General features: G+C 46.7%; 1 protein-coding gene and 1 long non-coding RNA gene across 7 annotated transcripts in view; both read left to right on the top strand.

The window, feature by feature from the left end:
- The window catches only part of CORO2A (coronin 2A), a 55,049-nt gene extending 41,981 nt beyond the window's left edge, over positions 1-13,068 (top strand). For all 6 annotated transcript variants that reach the window (XM_030004605.2, XM_030004608.2, XM_030004604.2 and 3 more), the window contains 9 exons: positions 290-439; positions 992-1,171; positions 1,847-1,963; positions 3,713-3,817; positions 4,164-4,260; positions 6,678-6,790; positions 7,931-8,021; positions 8,316-8,587; positions 9,987-13,068. In XM_030004605.2, the coding sequence (XP_029860465.1) occupies positions 290-439; positions 992-1,171; positions 1,847-1,963; positions 3,713-3,817; positions 4,164-4,260; positions 6,678-6,790; positions 7,931-8,021; positions 8,316-8,587; positions 9,987-10,118 (1,257 nt within the window). In that variant the 3' untranslated portion in view covers positions 10,119-13,068. The remainder of the gene's footprint in view (positions 1-289; positions 440-991; positions 1,172-1,846; positions 1,964-3,712; positions 3,818-4,163; positions 4,261-6,677; positions 6,791-7,930; positions 8,022-8,315; positions 8,588-9,986) is intronic.
- Positions 13,069-18,657: 5,589 nt separating this feature from the next.
- LOC115337144 lies at positions 18,658-20,397 on the top strand. The gene is made up of 2 exons (XR_003922038.1): positions 18,658-18,993; positions 19,959-20,397. It is a non-coding gene; the product is annotated as an uncharacterized LOC115337144 (long non-coding RNA).
- The last annotated feature ends 3,168 nt before the right edge of the window (positions 20,398-23,565 follow it).

The following is a 23,565-nucleotide window of genomic DNA, read 5'->3' as shown; positions in this document are numbered from 1 at the left end:
TAACTTTTCCTAATTGTGCTGACAGCTTTGGCCAGGTGTAAGGGTTGGATTGCCAAGAGAAAACAAACTGGTAGAACTGCTGGCTAAAGATGGAGGGTAAAGAGGAGTCTTCAGGCCCACAAAAAAGTAAAGATACTAATTTAAAGGACTGGCATTCAGTAAAGCCAGGAGCTTTATTCACTATTCACTACCAAGGGAATAATAATACCAAGGGAATAATAGTTATTGGTAAGTTCCAAATTAGCTCCTTACTCAGGAATCTCACAAAGACCCATCCTGTGCCATTCAGGTTAAAATATGGGACATCCCCAAGCACTTGCTAACAAGAAACATTACCAATCCGAAGAAGGAACTTCTTGGGCATGTTCGAAAAGTGGACCTCATTGAATGGCATCCCACTGCTAATAACATCCTCTTCAGCTCTGGCTATGACTACAAGGTGGGTCCGTTCTCTGTGGACCTCTCCTCCGGGGACACCCTGTTTGGCAGGGTGTGTTGAAATTTGTTTTAATTTCAAGCTGTAAGATAATACTAAAGAGTTCAGAAGCCTTCTTGAGGGCTATATTCCATGGTGACCCCGAAGGCAAAAGGACATTGCTACAAGTTCAACAGGACTTGCTAATTTTCCAGTCTTCTGATGAACTTCAGTCTACTCTCCCCTTTTCCTTTACTGGATTGGATACAATATGCAATGCCATAGACATTTGTTTGGCTTCATTCTTGTGCTAGTGCAAATATCTGCATTGATGCTGGCCATTGTTATGTATAAAATGTGGTTGCAAAGGAAATTAGAAAATAGGTCATTCTGAACAGACACTGTGTCCCTGATACATTGCTGTAAGTACCAGGAATTATTTTAAATGCCAGGGAACAACCACTTATGATAGTAAGACCTATACATTTAGAGAAGAGAGGAAGAAGTGAATAGAGTACACAAAGTCCCCAGTTGATCAGGCAGCAAAGGGCTGATTTTTGTGTTCTTTTGCTCCAGATAATGATCTGGAACCTTGACACTAGGGAGGCTGTCATCTCAAACCCGGTGAAGGTCCTCGACGCTCACAAAGATGTGGTCCTCTCCATGTCATTCAACACAGATGGCAGTCTCCTTGCCACAGCCTGCAGGGACAGAAAGATACGTCTGATAGACCCTCGTGCAGGAACAGTCCTACAAGTAGGTTTGTGGTCCAGCCGATCATACCCCTTAGAGTGTTTCCTCTTCTGGGTAGATTCGTTGCCATTAAAGAAGACGCACCTGTGCCCCACGTTGCCCAAGGCACCAGATGGTGCTATTGCCTTCTGCTTTTCATGGAACACTTGCTGTCATTGTAGAAAACAGGGTTTCTGCATCTTGGTACCATGCTCCTTGCTGCCTGAAACCCTTCTTGAAGTGCACTGTTTTCATAGCTCCCCCTTGCAGTCCTCTGTGGGATGCCTTGGGAGGGCTTTGTAGAGATCCAGTGGGCAGGTGGATGCAAGTGTACATGTGTCCCACTGCCAGGGTTGTTCCTGTTGCCTGTACTTCATATCTGTTGGTAAGGTGAAGCTGACTGTTTTGTAGGTGTTTGCACAGATTTTTGTACACAGGAAGTCCTGCCTACAACTAATAGAGATTGCCCTCTTGCAAATACTTGAATTAATAATTTGAGAGGTTGATTGGGCTTTTGGGAATACTCCTGAAGAGTTTAGGCCACCTCCCTTGGATCCCCATGAAATCTGCTCACTGTAATTCAGCCAGGCTGAGCAGATCTTTCAGACGTGACTGAATCAGAGGTGTCGTGTAATATGCAATGTAGCTATGCAACAAGTGCTGTCTCTTACTCATGCAGTGTCCTTTCTCTTCCTATAGGAAGCCAGCTACAAGTCTCACAGAGTCAATAAAGTCTTGTTCCTTGGAAATATGAAAAAGCTGTTCTCTACTGGAACATCTCGGTGGAATAATAGGCAAATTGCATTATGGGATCAAGTGAGTTGGACTAGCATTCATAACCATACCAGCTTCAGTTTTCTCTCTTTGCTGTCACTTTAAGTTTTCCGCTTGCCAAATACCCAAGAATTGGTTTATAACAGTAATTCAGAAGTGATCTGTCAGATTCTTAATGGGTGATAGGTCTTACTGCTATGACACTGTTAACTGAGTTTGAGTTTCTGAAGGTGGTCTCAAAGCTTTCAGCACAGAAATCCTCCAGAACAAAGAGAATGCTGTGCCCCCTACAGGAAGAAATCCTTCAAAGGACCTTTGGGTGGTCACTGTAGTTCTGACTTAAAAGCAGCTTTTACTGGTCTTACTGGCAAATTATTCCTAGTACTGGAAAGAGAAATGAGCTCTAGACACAGTCTACTCAGGTGAAGCCCTCAATGGGGAAAAAGATGTGGGGTGTTTTTGATTTCTGATGATTCCTAACAGTAGAGTATTGAGGTAGCACTTATTGGTCACTTCCAAGACAAGATCTCCTATCATGATGACTGCTAGGCTTATGAAACCCTGCTCTCCTCTACACCTTTCATATGCACTGAGATGCTTTTCCTTTGTCAGCATCTCACTTTGTCCCTCCACATCAACCAACTTGCAGCACAATATTTTGCTTCTTTGTTGTGCTGTTACTCTTTGTACCAGACAAAGCTGGTAGACCAGGTATATGATTTGCCATTTGGCTATGTGTGGACATGGTTTCTTTGCATATGTGGGAGGCAAAGCACTGTGCTGCTGTCTGAAGGCTTTCCACAAAGCTGAGCAGTGCTCTGACACACCATGGGTCTCATTATCAGGGTTTCACTGCCTTCAGAGCTGCTAGAGGAGCTGGCCACACTTAGTTTGAGAACACAGTGGGAAGGCCTATGAGGCCAGGCATGTGCAGCCTCCTTAGGGTCATGCATTGGCACAGGACCTGCCCACAGGCCTCTTTCTGAGGTCCTTGTCCACCATGTCATCATCGCATCCAAACAGAAGCTCTGGCCTTCTGGAGTCTGCAGCTGGGCAGTTCTGCAGGACAAAGTATGTATTAACCCTGTGCTAAATACATATTATATGACAATAGCCACAATGGCAGCCATGGGACACTATACTCTGCCCTGTTGATCCTCCCAACTTTGCTCCCTTCAGCAGTGCAGGGATAGCTTTGTATGAGACATGCCAGCTTTGTGTATGGAGTGGTGTGCTATGTCCTCCTACGTGGCTAACTTGCAATAGGCAGATGGAAGCTTTTGCCCTTGCAATGGGAACCTTCTCACCGTGCAGTGTGGAGACTGCTTGGCTGATGTAGACTGTTCTTGTGGTGAGTGGTGCGCTATTGTGGAGGTAATTGCCTTGACTAGAGGTAGTGAGGGAACATGAGTAATTCACTGTGTGATGCAGATATGCCCTGAAGGCCCCTCCATCTCCCAGAGTCTGGTGGCCCACGTAGAGGCAGGCAGAGTTTCTTATCGTATCTACCCCTGAGATGTCATCAGGTGCCTGAGATGTTCTAGTGGTAGGAACTGATGTCCTGACGTGCTGCATGCAGTCAAGAGCCAGAGACAGAACACCCATTTCCCACCCATAAAGCTTTGAAGAAGTCTGTATGTGGCCCTCTGCTCAGGGCAGCTGGCCATGTCCTAGGATCTTTATAGAGCTGTGCTTACATGCCACTGTGAGGTGGGGTTCAGCTAAGGTGTCCCTGACCTGAGGTGAGTGACAGATGATTGCAGCTGTCTCTTTTTTCTGTGTCCTGCCCAGAATGACCTTTCTGTGCCTTTACTGGAGGAAGATCTCGATGGCTCTTCAGGACTCCTGTTTCCCTTCTATGACTCAGACACACGCATGCTTTACGTGGCGGGAAGGGTAAGTGCTTTCAGTATCAGCAAATGCTGGCCTGTCTGATTCTTCTCCTGGCCTACTTTGCGTCAGGCTGAAGTCAAAGATGCTTCTGAAGCACATTAACCTAAAGATATATGCTGATGGGATGGGGCCTGAGGGTGCTGCAGCATCAGGCTACATTTGCCACTGCAGATGTACCATGTTTACTGTGGGGAGGTACATTGTAGAGCCCTAACTTTCACACATAGCAATTTGGCAGTAAATATTTGGTTCATTCTTGAGCCTGCATGTCCTCTGGGGCCAGGCATTCTTCTCAGACCCTCATGCTGAGCAGCAGACCCTGGCTTATGTTAATTTTCTTTGCCTTTAGGGTGATGGAAATATACGGTACTATGAGATAAGCCCTGAGAAACCATACCTAAACTACCTGATGGAATATCATTCTCATTTACCACAGAAGGGAATTGGTGAGTGGCAGCATATGTCTAATGTTACAACAGGATGGTGGCTTCTTTGTTTTAGAGGCTGTCAGAGTTCAGGAGTATCCAAAATATAATTCAGAGAAGAGAGTGGGTCAGATTCCAGGCTCCACCCAGGTTTACAGGTGCACAACAGTCGGCTTGGCCCAGCTCACCTATATATCATAGTGGTGTTACAGGGTCACAGCTTGGATGGGTCCCTTCCGACCAGCAGAGCATGGGCCGAGCAGCTTTACCAGTCGCTGCTGCATCCCTTGTCACATACCTGGTCAAGGTGGAAGGGATGATAGTCTGGATTTAAAGGTGGAGGATGTTCCTTGCCCTTTGTGAATCTGCTTTGAGATTTTTGGCATTAAACTCTGTTGACATTGTTTCCACTCTGGGATTTCTCTGGTAATGGGTATGCCACATCTTAATGCCTTCACTCTTATCACTTGCCTACCTTCTGTACCGGCATTTCCTATTCAAAGATAGACCTGCTGTGATTAGGTCACCTCTCCTCCACTGGAGACCCTTGCTTATTAACCTGTGCGCATACTACCCACTGTTTAACTCATTCAAGCTACAGAATTTAGCTTTCAGCCCTCACACCCTCTTGGTAGCCCTTTGTTGAATCTTCTCCAGTCTGCCCTGTAAGCCATATTCCTCTACAGACTGACATGTTTTTAAGATGATTTGCCACCCCTCCACACTACATGTGGACATTCTCATTCTTGGACATTGGTACAGCTAGTTAGCAGCACTGGATTTTGTGGCTGCAGGTCTCCTTCAAAAACTTGTTATTGGAAAGGAATAAATTATTTAAAACTTAACTGGAATATCTCTCTGTTATTCAGCTTTTATAATCCTTTCGATGTACAGCATCATGATTTTATGTTGTCATAGTCTCTTTAAAGAACATTCCATGAAAAGGAAATGTACAAGTGTTTTTAAAAGGCCTGAGTGATTCAAATCTACTTCCCTAACCTGACCTGTTCTGTAGATCAAACATACTGCTAAGGTTATTGCAAAAAAGCTTCTTTCCCTATAATGCCAAACCAAAATACAATGTAGAGGAGTGGAGTTTAGATTCGCATTTAGATGAATGCATAATGTAAGGAGCAACAGTCATTCAAATAGAATTTACTGTTTAATGAAGTCATTTGGTATTAGTAGAAAACAAAGGTTCTGTAGGACACCATGAAGCAAGGTCTACAAGGAGAGGCAATCTCTTTTGTTAAGGGAATTGACATGGTTGTAGGCTTTGGAGTGTACAAGCTCATGGGAGAGAAGTCCACTGAGCTTATGTCCTGGTTTCACCTTGGACAGAGTTAATTGTCTTCCTAGTAGCTGGTACGGTGCTATGTTTTGAGTTCAGTATGAGAAGAATGTTGATAACACACTGATGTTTTCAGTTGTTGCCAGGTAGTGTTTAGACTAAGTGAAGGATTTTTCAGCTTCTCATGCCCAGCCAGCGAGAAAGCTGGAGGGGCACAAGAAGTTGGCACAGGACACAGCCAGGGCAGCTGACCCAAACTGGCCAATGGGGTATTCCATACCATGTGACATCACTTCTAGTATATAAACTGGGGGGAGTGGGGGCGGGGGATCGCCGCTTGGGGACTAACTGGATGTCGATCGGCAGGTGGTGAGCAATTGCACTGCGCATCCTTTGTACATTCCAATCCTTTTATTATTGCTGTTGTCATTTTATTAGTGTTATCATTATCATTATCAGTTTTTTCTTTTCTGTTCTATTAAACCATTCTTATCTCAACCCACGAGTTTTACTACTTCTCCCGATTTTCTCCCCATCTCACTGGGTTGTGGGGGGAGTGAGTGCTTAGTGAGTGTGTGGTGCTTAGTTGCTGACTGGGGTTAAACCACAACAGCTTACAAGGTACTTAGAGACCTTGTGTGGCTTAGCTAGTGCCTAAAACACAAATAGTGCTGTATGACAGAGTAGATGTTCACACCCTTCTCATACTGCATTCTGCTTTTGGACAATGTTGGGAGGAGGATACTGGGCTGGAAGGGCTTTCATACTGACCCGTATAGCATTCTGTTGTTCTTTAGGTGTCCTGAAATCCCTTCCTGGTGATCCTGATAGTTGAATCCTGTGGCATAACCTGCCAGTTCTGCTCAGTCCTGGTCACTCTATTTGCAGCTCATGAGAATGAATATGAAACAGGAGGCTTAGCACGAAAACCATGGACCCTGTGTGTAACTCCGTGGCCTCATGAAAAAAATTATTTAGTCTTGTCATTTGTGCCACTGAGTCAGTTTTGGGTGCAGATTTCAGACCATGCTGCTGTGGAGCTGATGCTGTGACTCCTTTTGTTGTTTTGTGACCCTTTTTACATGGTGGATGACATTACCTTTCCTAGGGAGATTTATACCCTGTTTGTTTCATGCTATGCCACCAGGAATGATGCCAAAGAGAGGCCTCGAAGTGTCAGCTTGTGAGATTTTCCGTTTCTACAAACTGATCCCAACTAAAAGCCTGATTGAGCCCATCTCCATGATTGTGCCTCGACGGGTAAGTTAACCTCAGGTCATGTTCATGTCTGGGACAAACACCAGTGAAAAAGAGGGCATTGCCTCCTCCCAGTGATTCTTGGGGGCAGGAGAGTAGGTAGAACAAGGGATTTTCTCTCTCCTGGTCTGAGGGACAAAGCCGGTCAGTTTGTGGGGCAGCACTGCCAACAAACCTTGGCTGGGTAAATCAAGAATTAGGTCTCTGTGTAACGCTAACTTTCTAAGACATGCTCACTGGTCTGCTCTGCTTGTGTGCAGCAAGGGGTCTCTCTGACTGTCAGGTCAACTAGTCAACTAGCTGGCTGTAAACTTCCTCAGTTGGTGGCATCTGTTTGACACAATGACCAAAGAGAGAGAGGTGTTGGGGATGATGGTGGGTGACATGAAAATCTCATTGTGGAAGGAAGAATCACGCTGGGAAAAAGGGAACGATGGGTTCCCAGGTCTCCACCCAGTGGGTGCAGCTATGTTACAGACAGTTGCTCTGCAGCATGTAAGACACGACCCATTGCACTGAGAGCGATGTAGAAGTAAGTCTCAGAGCTGGTGTGGCTAGAGAATGACTCAGGTCATGAATCTGTAGCTAGCCAAGGTAGCTCCCATGTGACTGTGTGAGCAAAGGTACATTGGAACTGTCAGCACTGTGCCCTGTACTTTCATTAACGTTGGAAGATATGAGTGCCTTAAATTCAGAGAGGCAGCAGAGCTAGTGCTCATTGCAACTATTAGTCAGGCATGTTCCTCCAATGTTATCTCCTTGGCCAATTTCTGCCAGCTGGTGATCAGCTCATGATTTGTGACTTGTGTCCGTCCTTCCTATCCACTTCTTCATCCCCAGGAATGCTGAGTTCATGAGAGTTGGGTTAGTCTGTGTCACCAGCTTCCCCCAGTCTGTTGTCTGGATGTGTAAAGACCTTACTGGCAGGAGTTAAAATAGGCCTTCAGATACAATTCTTCTGATTTGGGGTGAGGAGGAGAGAGGCTTAGGGCAGGTGAGAAGATTTTATGTCCATGCTGGTGAGTGCTCATGACACTCCCTGTGCTGAGGTGGAACAAACTTCTTTCTCCACAACAATCCAGTATGGTCCATCTAAGCCAAAACCTGACTGACTAGTGACTCTGGATTTTTGTTTGCTTGCAGTCAGAGTCGTACCAGGAAGACATCTACCCCTTGACCACAGGAGCCCAGCCAGCGCTGACAGCACAAGAGTGGCTGAACGGATTTAACAAAGGTCAGCACACGGAGAGCTCCCCAGCCCTTCAGCTCCCCAGGGCTTGGGTAAGCTGCCACTGGCTCTCTGGTCCGTTTAGTGCCAGAGAAAGAGGATGGGAGGAAAAGGAAAGACATAACTAATACAGCTGTAAGCTAAAATAATTTGGTGGCTAAAATATTCACAGCTGTGAACTCTGGAAGCTGCTCCAGTCAAGTGCCTCCATGTTTATCCCTGCAGGTTGTTTGAATGAATTGCAGCTGATTTCTGGGTGTGGTTTGTGAGTGCTAACCCATCACCTGCCTCCCTTCCTAGGGCCTCTCTTGGTATCCTTGAGACCAGGCTCTGGAGCTGTGAATTCCTTACCGCAGTTTCTTGAGGCAGAGCCACTCAGGAAAACTACTGACCTGAGCCAGCACCGGGGTCAGGGAGGAAGGTTGCCACTGGCGGACATGCAGAAGCGAAGTGAGATGGAAGACAGCAGAAAACAGCTGCAACCGGAGAAGAAATTACGGAAAAATGAACAAACGCACCTCTCCAATGGCTTTGACCTATCTGAGTGTCCACCACCAAAAACTGAAAATGAGGTATGAATGTCTGGGGTGAAGGGTTGGGGCTGTGGGGGGAAGCCCAGAGCTGCTGGCAAAGGGGTGTCGTTCAGAAGGTGACAGAATCCAGGGAGGGTTTATTTTGCAGATGTGGGCCAGTGCAAGCTTTTCGTTCTTTGTGGGGGCAGAAGTTCTGCATGCCCTGGCTGCCACACAGGAAGTAGAAATGTGGCCCAGCAGCACCCCAGCTGAGGGGGTCTGGAAAGGAGGAAGCAATCAGTATTCCCTCTTCTTAGGCATTCTTGTAGTACAGGCCTGCCTGGTGGCTGGGTGGGGACAAGGAGGTCCTTGTGATCTCCAGGTTCTGGAGAAGGGGGTTTATGCAGTGTAATCCTTCTATGAGAGTTGCACTCAGAGAGCCCAGTGAGGCAACAGGGACAGCTGTGGAAGGAGTCAGGGTACCCTGCTGCCTTGGCCCGTGATGCATCCATGTAGTCTTAAGTGCCTAATTGTACTGTGGACCCTGACTTGGGAAAGGGGCTGGCTCTGCCCTTGCCTTGGCGGCTTACTGCTGGAGGACAGCTTGGCAGTGCAGTGCCACTGAGGCTGGCTGCTGGTCGCAGCCTGCTCCTGGGAATGGCTCCAGAAAAGGTCCTGGCAGCTCCATGATCTGTCTTGAGCCATGGCCAGCTCCCCCCCTGTATAGTAACCAAAGCTTGTACAGTGGTAGGTCTCTGTGGTGATTTGCAAGCCCCCTGTCGCTGGTAGCTCAGGGACATTTTTGAGTACATGCAGCTTGTTTGCTTTTGGGAACCCTGGAAGGATTTTCTTCCCACAGCTGTGCTCAGGTCCCCTTTTTGGCTCTGCAAGATTTTAGCATCTGCAGCTTGATGGGCAGGAATTTCCACAGCTGAATTGCCCTATGGTGTGAAAAAGAATATTCTGCACGTTTCTGAGCTGGTGGCCCAAGGTTACAGATGCAGCCCTTGCAGAGCTGGGTGCTCCATTGCATGCACAGTGAAAGGCCATGCTAGTCCCAACTGGAGAGGACAGAGCATGATCAACAGGAAAAAAAGAGAAGTAAAAGGACTTGCCCAAGGCCAGAGTAGGAGATGTGGCAGATCCGGGAATTTAGACTTCAAATACCCTCTGTGTCTAGGCTCTCTTTGAGTGATCAGTGGTATAAAAGTTATTTTTTTCTGATCTTTTCACTTGAATTAAGCAGGTGTAGCATTACTAAATGGCACTGAGAAACACCCACACTCGTAGCCCAGGCTAGTGGTCAGCAGCAGCACTGTTGATGTTCAGTCTGTTGGCTGAAAGCCTCCTCCTTAGATGCTGTTTCTCTCAGAAGTGATGTGACAGGACTGGTGGCATTTGACATGTTAAGTCTGAGTTTTCTTAGTATAAATGAAGTAAAATGTGACTTTTCTTACAGCTTTTGCAGATGTTTTACCGGCAACAGGAAGAAATCCGTAGACTACGTGAGCTGGTAAACCAGAGAGATATCCAAATTAAACAGCTGGAGCTGGAGCTCAAAAACCTCTACATGGATATAGGCAGTTACTGAGGGTGCTGGCCTGCAGCTCTTTGCACCCCTGGCAACTGGAGCAGACTCCGGCTCTGTGGATAACTCCTCTTATTTTTTTTGCTGGGGGGAAAATTGATGCTTCAGGCAGCGTGGACTTCCCTAGCTTGTGATGGTCACATTACCCTAATCATCACCAGATGGTTATTGATGAATTTGCTGCACTTCTACAGGCTCCCCTTGCTTGCCCGCTCACTTATGTCAGAAGCTCATGTGTTACTGCTCGTGAGAGACTTTGGAAAATCTTGCTCTTCTGGTCCCAGAGAAGCCACCTGTTAAGCTCTAGTAACAACCTGTTTTGCTGCCTCTCCACATGACATGAGGATGGGAGACTGAAGGCAGCTGCCACCTTCTTTTCCTGCTCCTGGACCCAGCAGTGCAGCTCCTGTGGCTGCTGTTCTCCTGCCCTAGGAGACCACTCTGCAGCTGAGCTTTGGAGGCACCTCTAAGCTCAGAAGTGATCCTCATGCACCCCTCTCGCCTCATGGCTCGGCACTGCAGCTACCCAGCTGGGGTAGGCAAAACCGTGGCTGCCCTGACCTGGTGCTGGGGATAGTCCTGCTCCAACGGGGAGGCTGCACTGGAACTGCCAAGGGACAGCACTTTTGTGATAGGTAAAGCAGAGTTGGTGTTTGGAGGCCCTACTTTAAAGGAGCGGTGGTGTGGCCTGGTTCTCACCAGAGAAGCTGCAGGTGCAGCAGAGGTCTCTGGATCCTTTGAGTCAGTGGCCTTCTTTCCTCCCTTCTGCCAAAGACCAGCCACAGACAACGGGGGGCCATGGTCCTGCGGTGCTTATCAGACAAATAAGGACAACATTTAAAGCTGCACAGTTGGCAGCGGGGGTTTTGCCAAGAGGGATTAAGAGGACAAGGGGACAGTTGGACCCCCAAGCCACAGCATACCTTTCATCAATGGTGCTAGAAGTGTGCTGTCAACCACAGGGGTATTATAGGACCATGGCTGGTCATGAACAACCCCCCCCCCAGTTGCTGGACTATTGCTCGTCCTTTTGCAAGCAGCTGCTGCTTCCTTAACTCCCAGGTGCCAGTGCCGTGTCCTGTGCCTGCAGCCACCTACAGCTGCAGGCTCCCTCTTCCCAGCTGTGTTGCCCAGCCCCCTGCATCCTCCAGGGCTGCCCTGTCTCCCCAAGCCCTGCAGCCACACTCATCTAGGCCCTTCAGCACCAGCTCTCTAGCTCACTGCCTTCCCCAGCCCTTTGCACAGCCCTTTGGACAGGAGCAGTAGCAGGATGCTGGTCCTGTGCTTGGTTTCAGGGCTGGCGCCTGTGATCAGCTTTATGCAGTCTGTCTGCAGAGTGTAGAGCTGGGCTGCCTGGCTGGTGGGTGCCTGGGGTTCTCCTCTCATTTGTTCCCACAGTGTGGGGCAAGAGAGCACGCTGTCAGTTGCCCCGGGGTCTGAGTACAGCAGCAGCACCAGAGGGGGAATGTTTTTCCTTGCCCCAAACGCAGAGCTTATGGAGATGTCTTAAACCCAAGGAGAGCAAGCAACCGCTGTTTAACTTGTAACTGTGCACTTCTGTTGTGACACATGTAGGAATGAATACTATGCCCTGCTAGTTCCTGAAGCCTAAGGATTTCCCAAAGTCTTAAAAAAAAAAAAAAAAAAAAAAAAGTCTCCATAGCCACAAACAGGACTCCTTAGCAAGGGTACTAAAGGCTGTGCACTGCCTGTGCTCATGTGAGATGCCCCTCTGGTTATCCTTGAAAGCAATAGCCAGCAGGGAGCTCATGGGCACTGAATACTCTGATATGAGAATCACACAAAGACTTTGGCATCCCTTCTGCTCTGCTGCAAAGACTTCACCCAGCTTTCAAAAATAGTTAATTCATTTCTAAATAGCAACAACAGATGTGGGTGCTAAAAAGTCACAGACATTATTGGTTTTTTTCTGCAGCATTACAGAGAGGGGGTAGTTGTTCATGTTCTTCAGGAAGAGTCCTTTAGCATCAGTCACTTATTTAAGACTACTCTTTTTGTAAAAAATAAGATATTAATAACAAAGTTGTTGAAACAAGCTTCAGCTCATTTCAGATCCTCTAGAATGGCCTTTCCTGTGCCCTGGGAACACCCTGCAGTATGCAGTTACATGCAAAAGCAGCTCACCCCAGATACAGAGCTTTAATCCAAACACATGAATCTTATACCAGAAGTGGTCAGGCTTTCTCACCAAAGAGAAGAGCTATGTAAGAAATTGAGAAGCTCATGGTTTTTCAGCCATGTCAAACAGGCCTGACAGCTTCAAACTTCAAAGCCATTTTCACAGAGTGTAGCCCCAGGGATATGACAGTCTGGTTTTCATGCTATCATTTATCAGAAGGGAGGGCAATTGACACAGCCTCAGCAGTCCGGGGGATACACCACTTTCTTTGTCACCATATGTGTTTTATTTGCTGGATTTTTTTTGCTTATTTTTCATACAGAATAAATTATTTAAATTATTTCCAAGTTAAAGCAATTTTTCCAGGGGATTTTTAAATCCTCTTGAGGACTCTTTCTTTGTTATCCTATGACTGGTTAGCATAGAAAATGGTTGGCCACCATGGTTCTTATCTTAGGGTTGTGTTGATTTCAGCATTTCCGGAAAAGAAGTTGCTTTCATTTAGGCTTTGCTGGCAACATTTGATAAGTCGAGACTATTTAATCAAAAATTCTTTTTTAGACAGTATGCCTGTAAAAGCGTAGACTGTGAAATGTATTTCAATTTGGAGCTTAAATGCAACCATAAATCTTTCACACAGAGAAAAAAAGTGGAGGAAATGGGGTTATGTGTTAATGAACTGTGCCTAAATAGACTTAAGTGATCATCTTAACAGTTTCTGAAACTCCTAACAGCTTTCTAAAAAACTGTAAAACATGGGGATAAAAAAAAAATTGTGCAATGAAAAGCAATTGTAACTGAATAATAAATATATTTAGAGTTTTACTTTTTGATACATGCAAGGTTGTTGGTTTCTTATTGTTATTGCAGTGTTGAAGTGACTAAAAATTAAGCTGAATCAAGGTCAGAAAGGAGTATCACCTGCTGTCTCTTGCTGGCACGAAGTCGTGGCCTTACAGGTTGTAACAGGTCTTAAGCACATGGGCCTGTCTTCTCACATCTTTCCCATCTGCCCTTGATGCTACAGAGGGGTGGCCATTTCAAACCATTCTGCGTTACACTGCTATGTATGTTGTCTTGAGTAAACTGAGCCCCCCTGGAGATGCATACCATGTGGTGAGGGGTTTCCTGACCATGCTGCCTTGCAGTCCCAGTGCTTCTCTTGTCCAATACACTCTGACCAGGCTCTTTTAGAGAGCCCACATGAGAAGGGATTAATGTGTTATCACCAAATTTACTTATTTGAAGACGTTTGAAGTTAGATGGGATTTTGATTTAGCAGAGTAAAGCAGCAATCACAATACAAGCACAATATAGCAGTTGCAACATCCAGCTGGATCACTATACAAATGAAATTCCCATTACTGGTCTGTATATGCTCACTGTCATGATGCTGGGTATCTGCAGTCACTGGGAAGAAATATGTGCGTTGAAGCCAGCTCAAGCCTGTAGCTGTCTTCAAAGTTTGTTTCATTGGTTGCTCAGTTTTTGTGCTTCATGTTGGGCTGAGCCCCATGCTGGTCTGGCTGGCTTAGGGAAGATATTCATACCTTTTGATTAAGTCAGGCCACCTACTCAACCAGTTGATCACTCAACTGATATGGCAATTAATCTAAAGCAAAAGCCACCCTCCGGGTCCCTTTTCCATTGAGGTAAGTCTATCTTTCTATGGTCACACCTTGTATTCTTCCCTGAGCATCATGAGTGCATTGCCTGTGCCCATCTTCTCTGAGCCTCCTTCCACTGTAGGGGTTTGTTGATCAGTCACAGCTTTGGGCATGGAAATGTTCATGGCTGCATTCAGGATGTAATTTTTGCTTGATAAAACATGTTTTAGGCCAGCGTTAGGGAAAAAGAAAAGGTGGAAATTCCTGGAGAGTCTGTGCTGGGAACTTTGTGCACCAGCCGTGCAATCAGGGCACTGTGACCTCCTGACCTCCCTGTCTTGTAAGGGACCTCGTGCTGGGGAGGGTGGCTGGGACCCATCCCAGGGCACTGTGTTGCTCCTTTGGTGCTGACACAGGCTCACTGCTCTGAGCAAAGCCTAGGAAAAGGCAGCAGCAGGCAGGTCAGTGTGGGAGGCAGTGGAATAGCCTCTAGCACCTTTGCTGTCCTGGGATTATGGCTGCTGAACCACAAAGAGAGCGAAACACAGCCCTGCAGTGTTACTTGCCTGCTAGATTTAGAGCTGCAACACATCGTATCTTCAGCATCTACTCCAGGCCAGCTGCCAGGTGCAAAATAAACTCCACTCAGACCTACGCAATAGTTGTCATTTTGTTTTCCACCCTGAGGGTCTGTGCCCTTGGTGTGCTCAAGGAGCTGTGAGCAGAAGTGAGCATGGAGCTGACACCCACTCGTTTGCTCTGCAGGGAGAAGCAGCAGGTCACTTCTGTTGTCCCTGGCCTGGCCAGCATCCGTCCCTGGCAGCGGGGTGGCTGCAAGCTGCAGGGAGGCACTGGAGCAAAGTCCTAGTGCCAGGAATGGCCTCTTGGGCACACCGCAACACCATTTTGGAGCAGGATCTCAGAGACTGTGCTGGGGTCACTCTAGTCTGTCCACAACTTGCTCGTACTGGGCAGCCCAGAACTGGACTCAGGACTCCTCCACATGCAGCCTCACCAGCACTAAGGGGAGAGGAAGGATGACGTCCCTTGACCCACTGGCAATGGTCTTTTAAATACAGCCCAGGATGCTGTTAGCCATTTTTGCAGTGAGCCAGCATTGCTTGCTCAAGCTCACCTTGTTGTGCAGCAGGACCCCAGGGAACTTCTCAGCAAAGCTCCCTGCCAGCTGTGCAGTCCCCAGTGCATACTGGTGCATGGGGCTACGTTTCCCCAGATGCAGGACTGTGCAGTTGCCCTCGCTGAGCTTCATCACATTCCTCCTTGCCCTGTTCTACATTTCTCCTGTCAAGGTCCCCCGAAGGGCGGCACAACCATCTGCTGCACCCGCCATTCCTCCCGCTTTTGTGTGCTCTGCAAACTTGCTTGACAGTGCACTCTGTCCCATCCTGCAGGTCACTAAGGCAGAGGTTCAACAGCTTCGGATTTGTTTTGTAAACAGTTTTCGATTTCCCTTCAGAAATTCAGGCTGACCACTCCTGAGCACTTTCTGATTCTTCATGCCTTTGGAAATGCTCTCCAGGGGGATTTTCTCCACCATCTTCTGAAGGACTGCATGAGGCTGACTGGGCTGTAGTTCTTGCATCTTCCTCTTTGCCTGTTTTGAAGACAGGACTGAGAGCTGGTCATCTGCAACCTTTCCCAGTCGTCATCGCCTTTCAAAGATCATTGAGGGTGGCCTTGTAATGCCATCAGCCACATTGTCCCTCAGCATGCTTGGGTGCAACCCGTCTGGCCCCACGGACTTGTATACATCCAGGGTGTTGAAGTACTCCCTAACATGGTCCTCCCTATTCTGGTCCTCCCTAATCAGGTATACAGCAGATATCCACCACAGCAGTCCCCATTCTTCTCTGCCAGCTTTCACTCTCCTTAGGTCGATGATAAACTCTTCAGATTCTCACCATGGCTACCGTGCTCATGGAAGTCAAAAGCCTGCTATGAACAGCAGCTGTGCAACCAGTTGTTCACCCACACTATCTGTTGAGTCCTCCTCGGGCACAATGGAGAAAACCAACACTTGGGTGCCCATGCCCTTAAGCAGTGCCCCTGGAATCTGCTAGTCACACTTGATACTTCTCACATCACCCCGGCAGTATCTTTGGTGCATACATGAAAAAGCAGCACTGTATAGCAGAGGGCCAGCCGAACCTCCATAGCCTCTGCACAGCATCCTTAACAAGAGCCCCAGGCAAGCAGGAAACCTCCCTAGATGATAAATCTCGTTAGCAGATATGGGGCTTCTGACCCTTATAGTGGACAGTACTCTCCTCTACTTACTGCTTGTCACTTCCTTCTAGTGGTCCTGAGTGGCTCACATGCACCCAAGAAACCCATTTTTGTTGGCCCTCACAAGGCTGGGACTAAGGCCATATGGCTGGAGCTACCACGCTTAAAACTGTGCTCCTCCGAGCCGCTGACAATTGCTGCTTCTGTCAGCAAAGAAAACTCTCCTGAATAAGCTCCTTGTGCAGTACAGGACAAAAGTTTCTGAATTTCATTTTTCAGTGTCACAATGTGGCTAATAATGCTATGCCCAGTTCTTTTCAAACCCCTATTTACAACAGAATGATGCACAATAACCTGTTTAAGCGAGTTCTTAAAATGAGTGTATGCATAGGTCAAGATGGTTTCCTCTTCCGATTTTCTCCCTTGTTTTTGCATGTTTTTTCTTCAGCAGAAATTTGCACATCCAGTTACTTCTGATGCAACCACAAACACCCCTGAGGATCCACAGAGGAAGGGGCTTAACAGCACAAGGAGTTATCCGTGTTTTGCATCTTTCCCAGCACTCAGCCATCAGATATGGAAGGCACGGGTGAGGGGCATTAGAGGTGGCTCGAGTCAGAACAATTTTATTTCCTTTTAACAGGAGAAAGCTTGGGCCTTCATCTGCTTTAAATGTTGTCTGTTACATTCTTCCCTCTGGATTATAGTGGGTGACTATGCTTCTGGCTACAGAGCTCTTCCGCTTAGTGTTTAATCTGATGTATTATACTTTCACCATCTTGACCCACATGGATATATTTGGTCAGACTTCACAAGGTCTATGGGAAAATATCAGCAGTACCTTAGCTCAGCTTCAGGTCTCTGTGTTTTACATGCCTAAGTAAAATCTTTGCACTGATTCCATATCTTAGCAGGACTCGGTACACAAGTGGACATATGAGCAAGCTTGAGTAAGGAACAGAAAACACAGGTGTGTAAACCTGAGAGCTAGTCTGTAGCGTAAAATCACGTAAATGTGAAGGTAATGTGTTTTGAATCAAACCTTACTGCTTACTGATAGCCTTTACAGAACCCATCAACTTCTTTGACTTAATGCAGCCTGGAAAGCCTAATTTCTATGTCAGTTTCTGTGTATCTTCTTGTGACGCAAAATGTTTAGGTGTATTTTAGCAGCAAGTCTAGCATGTGTGCATAAGGCTGGAGAGTTTTGACTCAATCTGATCATTGCAGGAAGCTTTTTTGCCAGGGGCTGGGACCATGGATTCTTCTTTTCAATTTTCACAAAGATGTTCCTGCAGAATTTTTTCCTGTGAATTTATCTGAGCCTTTAACAAAAAGAATGTTTAATATACCCATTGTGATTTGTGAGGCAGCTTCTTTGGGAAGGTTTGAGTGAAATAATGCTCAAGCACTATTTTCATGAACAAGGACACTGAGCAAAGACACTTTGTCCCAGCTGGAGTCTGAAAAGTGGTGGAAGTAGCAGCATTTATGGATGCTACAGCTGCAAAATAAGGAACTGATTTTACTTTCCATGGCTGCTGAAACTACTTGAAAATAAATTCGAAGGAGGAGTTGTGAATACACTGATGTTCCTGAGGCTTGGATACACTCTGATCTGAGGTGTGTCACACAGTTTTCTACAGCCACAAAATTTTGACTGCCCACAAGCCCACAACTGCTTTTGGTGGAGGTGAAGTTGAAAGTGCAGTCCTTCTCAAGCCAAATACAGGGCTCTCTTTTAAGGAAGTGAAGGACCCTGAAAAAGTGAGTGGCCGATGAGAATGCCTGCCTGTCATCTGAGAAGAGGGGTGAAAAGGGATTTAGTTGTTTTTAGGGCTACGGAGGTGAATCATAACAGCTCATACCCCGGCAGTGACAGCGCTTTTGGCCCTGGCTTTTTTGGGCAGAGGGATGTCATGATTCTTTGGGAAGATTTGCAAGTCTCTGGAAGTGAGGAAGACCGGCTCAAAAGAAACCTGAGCGAAGCTGCTATGAAAATCAGATGCAGTCAGTGGAAGTCACTTCCCACCCCCGCCACATCTGGAGGATGGAGGGCATTTTGCTGCGGGGGTGCACAGCCCGTGTACCTGGTGCAAACCAAAGGCACCAGTTCGGAGCAAGTAGAAGGTGCAGCCTCCCTCGGCTGCGGGCAGGCAAGGGCCCTGGGGAGGAAGAGCATGGGCATGGAGGTGAGGGGAGGAGGAGAAGGAGGAGCTGTGGGCGCGCAGAGGCTTACTGCCCGCGTGGAGTGGGGTGTTACTTCCGAGGCAGGAGGCATGCGGGCAGCACGAGGGAGCACAAGAAAGCCTGGGGAATGTCAGCAGAGGAGCAGTGTTGAGTGGCCCTCCGCTTCTCCTTTGCAGGCTTGCTGGTGGCACAGCAGAGGGACCCAGAGCCCCTGTGCCGAGGTGAGCTCACCAGGTCAGCTTCCAGGGTCACAGCACGGGAGCTTTGGCCAGGAGGTGGGGTGGTGGCCTCCGGGGTGAAGGGCCCCGAGGCTGCCGTCGGGGCCGTCACTGCCAGGGACAAAGTCCGCACGGTGCCTTCGTGGTACCCGCAGACCCATGCCTCTCGGCTGCGATCAGGAGGGGGTTGGCGGCGTTCACGATGGGATGGCTCAAGTCGGAACGGGGTGATGCCGTTGCCACTGCGGTCCCTGCCAGTCCGCGGCTCCTCACAGCCACAGGCAGGATAGCGCGTGGCCAGAGGCCGGGCCTTGCTGCCGGCAGTGCAGGCAGGGCTCTGCTCCTGCCGCTCCCCAGGGAGAGGCAGGAGCTGTGCGCTCTTGTCTGCTGCCCAGCACCTCCTCTGCTGTGGGGCCTGACCACCAGACGATGAAGCTGGTCATGCAGCACAGGAAGAAAGCGGCTCTCCAGGACACGTGAGTGGTGCTGCTGCGTGCGCAGGGCACGGGGGCTGCTGCCGGGCACCTGCAGCACCCCGTGGCTCTCTCTTGTCTCCCCCAGCCTGGACACTTTCCCTCAAATCTTCCACAGGGAAAGAGTGCCGGGCAGCATCCTTGGGGGTGAGAGGTGGTGACTGAAGCCACCGGAGAGGCTCCCTGAGCTGTGACACGCCCGTCATTTGCACCACATCTGGAGGACTGAGGACATTTTGCTGGGGGGGTGAACAGCCCGTGTACCTTGTGCAAACAAAAGGTCAGAGCAGGTCAGAGCAGGTATGAGGTCCTGCCTCCCTGGGCCACGGGCAAGTGGGGGCCGTGGCGTGGGCGAAGGGCAAGGAGAAGGGAAAGGAGAAAGGGAAAGGGAAGGAGGAGGAGAAGACCGAGGCAGAGAAGGAAAAGGGTGGGCATGCATGGGCTCCCGGTCTAGGTGGAGGGGATGTTGCTTTCGCTGCAGCAGCCCTTCACTGCCCCCAACATCACTGGGGCAGCATGGCTGTCGGCAGAGGAGTGGTGTTTGACAGATTCACCTTCTCCTTTGGAGGCTTGCTGGTGGCACTGGTCAGGGACCCAGCATCCCCCGGAGCACTTCAGGAAGCCAGCCTATAAGTTTGTGCACCCTGAAGCCCCTCCTCACTGCCCACCGCCTGAAGGAGGAAGGACTGTTTAGGGAGCACAGGTCCTTCACCCCCTGGGCCCACTGGAGACCCTGCCCCACCCTGGGTGGAAAACTCTCCCCTCCCTGGGAGCTGCCCTGACCTCGACGCCTGTGGGCTCCTGGCCGGCCTCTTTCCTGAGGTCTGGCTGCTTGGCATCTCCACTGAGACATCCCCTGCCAGAGAGCCTTTCCCTGTGTGGCCCCTCAGAGGAAAGCAGGCTGAGGCAAGGCTGCATGACAGCCATGGAAGCACCTCTCACACCTTCCCGTCCTCTGCTTTTCTCAGGGCAGAAGGAGACCTCCGTAGAGGCTGTCAAGTTTCCCAGGCTCTCCTTGCCAGCCAAGGCAAGAGTTGTGAAGGTCTGTGAAGCAAGGCTTGCAGTGTGAAATCCTCTGTATGTGTTGTTCTGGAGGGGACTTCAGTACCATCTCTTTGGAAGATTGACTCTGTAGCTGCCGTTTGTCTTCAGCTGCAAGTTCCTTGAATGTTTCAGCTCTTCCATACTGTATATATTACTCTTCTGGGTTGCTTTTCGCAAACAAAAGTCTGGAACTTGGGAGAGAACAAAAGTTAGTTTCCTTTGTCTAGTGTTTCTTCTTTCAGTGGGTGGTTATTTCTAATCTAGTCTGTAGCTGGTCTTTGGTTATATAATCCATGCTCAGATCCAAAAGCACAAGACCTTGAATTAAACACTTGTTTAAAATAAACTCCTCCTTCCAATTCAGTGATTTGTACAGTTTTTTTTAAACAACAGAGAGTTTGGGAGTCAATGCATTCCAGAGAATTCATGTTTCACTATTGAAATGGTGACAGATCCTTACTTACAGATGTTGTAGCTATCAGTGCCTTCAGCTGAAATCGAATGCAAAAACCCACAATCCAATACTTCATTGATTTCTTCACCTCTCTTTCTTTATGTGCTTGACTTCTTTGTGTATAGACCTTAAGGCTTTTCTTGTTATTGTAGAGTTGTTTAATTAGGAAAAAACCCCAAATTAACAGGAATTCTGTTCTGCAGTGGTTTCTCTGCAATAAGTGCAACTTCACCTCAGTCCAGAAGAGGGGACTATTGTTTCATGTATGGCAAGTCCAAGCAAAACGTTTAGAAAAGGTTCTAACATCTACGGTAAACATGAAAATGGGCTTATCTAATGATAATAAAAGATGAGGCGTGAAAACCGAGCTATTTAGAGATTTTAACAAAACAACAAAAGATCAGAGCATACAAATTCCTTCTATCTTTGCTTTTAGAGTATTCTTACATTGGTGATTTATATAAAGATATGTAGGTTAAATTGAACTGTTTATCATAGAACAGGAACACCTGAGATCCTACTTGTTTTCTGGCATGTGAAATAAATTGTGCTAATTAGGTTACTTTGGTAATGTACTTGGGTTTAATTTGATTTTCTATTAAATACCTAACCCTTTCTGGGGAACAATAAATGCCTTATTAAAAAATGAATCCTTTCATTTGCAGCTTTCTGCTATAAGCCATTTCCAGAAATCAGAAAGGATGAGTGTTTTCCCTCCCGCAAGCATTCCTTTAAGTGAACACTCTTGAACTTAGAACTGGGATGTTATAAATGTCTCAGCTTCTTTAATAATAGTTTATTGGGAGTAATTTTTTTTATTATTGTATTATTCAGTTCTTGTAAGTATATGCTGGGAGAATTTAACAGCCAGTGTTCTTGTAGCTAATATTTGTCTTTGGAAAAGGGACTCCTTTCTTACATCAGCTCAGTGATGATGGTATCTTTCCATCTTTAGCCATGTTGGTTTTAGCCTATATGCTCAACATTAAATGAATTATTTGTATCCTGATATATTTTGCATGTTCCTGTCATCATGCATAAAATCATGCAAATGAGTGCCAAGTAACAAGTGAAGGCACAGCTTGAAGCCATTGAACTACTATCAACTCGTTTGAAGCCTGGGTCTATAGTCTGGAATTGAGACTATGGATGAATGCTATTTTAACTGTGTTCAGGACAATGTGTGGAAAATATATCCTAGGTATGGTCTCCCTAGTACTAGTGTGTACAAGAAAGCAAGTCTGCTGAACTGTTAAAAATGGTGCTAGCTAGCATCTGTGATTAGATTTGAATAGAGAACTAAGGGCTACCATAAACTTCCAATTAATGGTTTGTCAGTTAAACCACACCATTATTCTCATTACTACTGCTAAACAGCAATGTTATATATTCAGACCAATAAAACCAGCCTTGTGGCTTTGTCTTTAGTCCTGCTGATTTGTTGCCTGATGCTGGCAGCTATTTTGTGTGGCTTTCTCTGCTTTCTCACATAGCCATTACCAGTTCAGCTTGTTGACAAAAATCAAAACCGATGAAACATTTTTAAGTGTGGCTGGCTGGCAAATGACACCATACAATGACTTCTGGTTACCACCAATAGACTAAATGCATTTCTTGGGTAACTCCAGATAAAACCAGTGGGACAGATTTTTGGGTGCTGTATGTCAACACTGCAATTTGCAGTAGACCTATACTGTTTTTTACAGTCTGTGGCTGGGAAGAAATGAGCTTGGCCACTTGGAATGACTTTGTTCTCACTCTTTCTGTGTTTTCTAAGTAATAGTATCTATGTTGCATGACTTTTGTCATTTATTCATCCTCCTTTTCATCAATCCTTGTATCTTCTGACTCATTTTAAAATTTTCAGTAGGAATAGTGACACAGTGGCAAGACAGCTCTGGTGGTTTGCCCTATGAACCATCAAAAAAAATCACAAGTTAAAATTCCAGCTCTTGAATCTTAATGAATGACAATGATATTCCAAATAGAAAGAACACAGCTTAATTTGCAGTTAAGATGGCAGTTTAGAGTAGCTCATCTTTTGTCAATAAGCTAAGCAGATAGGACTCCAGATGATACCTTGAGGCTATATTATAATCTTTCTCCACATATTACTGATATTTGCATTTACAGCTGTAATTTGCCATGATGTGAAATGCTTTATAAGTTATCTGTACAAAAGATTTTTGCTATACAAGCAAACATGTATTTCAGACTTAGAAAATCAAGCAAATGTGATCTGGAACTCACTGGGGAGAGTAAGTGCAGTTGACTCCAATGTCTCTTCCTTATTAGCTTTTTTTGATTCCAGTTATGTATAGAGCAGGGGTCATCCATCCATCCCTCTGCCTGAGGCAGGATTAATTGCACCCATACCATCCCTGGCAGGTGTTTGTCTACTCTGTTAAAAACCTCCAGTGATGGAGATGTGTGTCCTCTTCAGGCAACTTGTGCCAATGCTTTTCCATCTTCACCCTCAGCAGGATTTACACAAATGTCTTACCTGGCTTTTCCTTTCTTTGACTTAAGACTGTTACTTTTTTGTCCCATTTTGTGGAACTATAGAACAAACTATTCCTTTTTATTCTGCAATAGCTCTTTGCCCTGCTGAAGACAACTAAGTCCCTCCTCTGTAGGTGAAACTACCCTCAGTTTGTTCTTTTCTTACTCACTAGATTAATCTCACTGATCCTCTGGGTCCTTTTAAATTGGTCTTTTCAAATCTTGTGATGCAACACTGTACACAGACTTCCAGAGGACAAGGTTGCATTCACAGGTCACCTTGGCTGTAGTCCTGTTTCTGAATGCCTGTATGATGCTTGCTTTCCTACAGAAATGCATGAAATCGTGCTCAATATATTCACCGTAATCCTGACCTTCCTTCCTGTAGAGATGCTATGTGCTTTCCTCCTCGTATTTTTCCGATGACGATTTCTGCCTGTATGTAGTATTTCACAGGTCTTTGTTAAATGTATTTTCTAAACACCTTGAAATAAAAACATACTTGAGGAGGAAGGAATGGGAGGTTAAACTTCATCAGTGTGCCATTAGGAATTAGCAGGTGAAATTTTTTTTCC

This window comes from Aquila chrysaetos, chromosome Z (assembly GCF_900496995.4).
Source record: "Aquila chrysaetos chrysaetos chromosome Z, bAquChr1.4, whole genome shotgun sequence".
In the NCBI taxonomy this organism is placed as follows: Eukaryota; Metazoa; Chordata; class Aves; order Accipitriformes; family Accipitridae; genus Aquila; species Aquila chrysaetos.
This window is presented reverse-complemented; position numbering and strand designations above follow the sequence as displayed.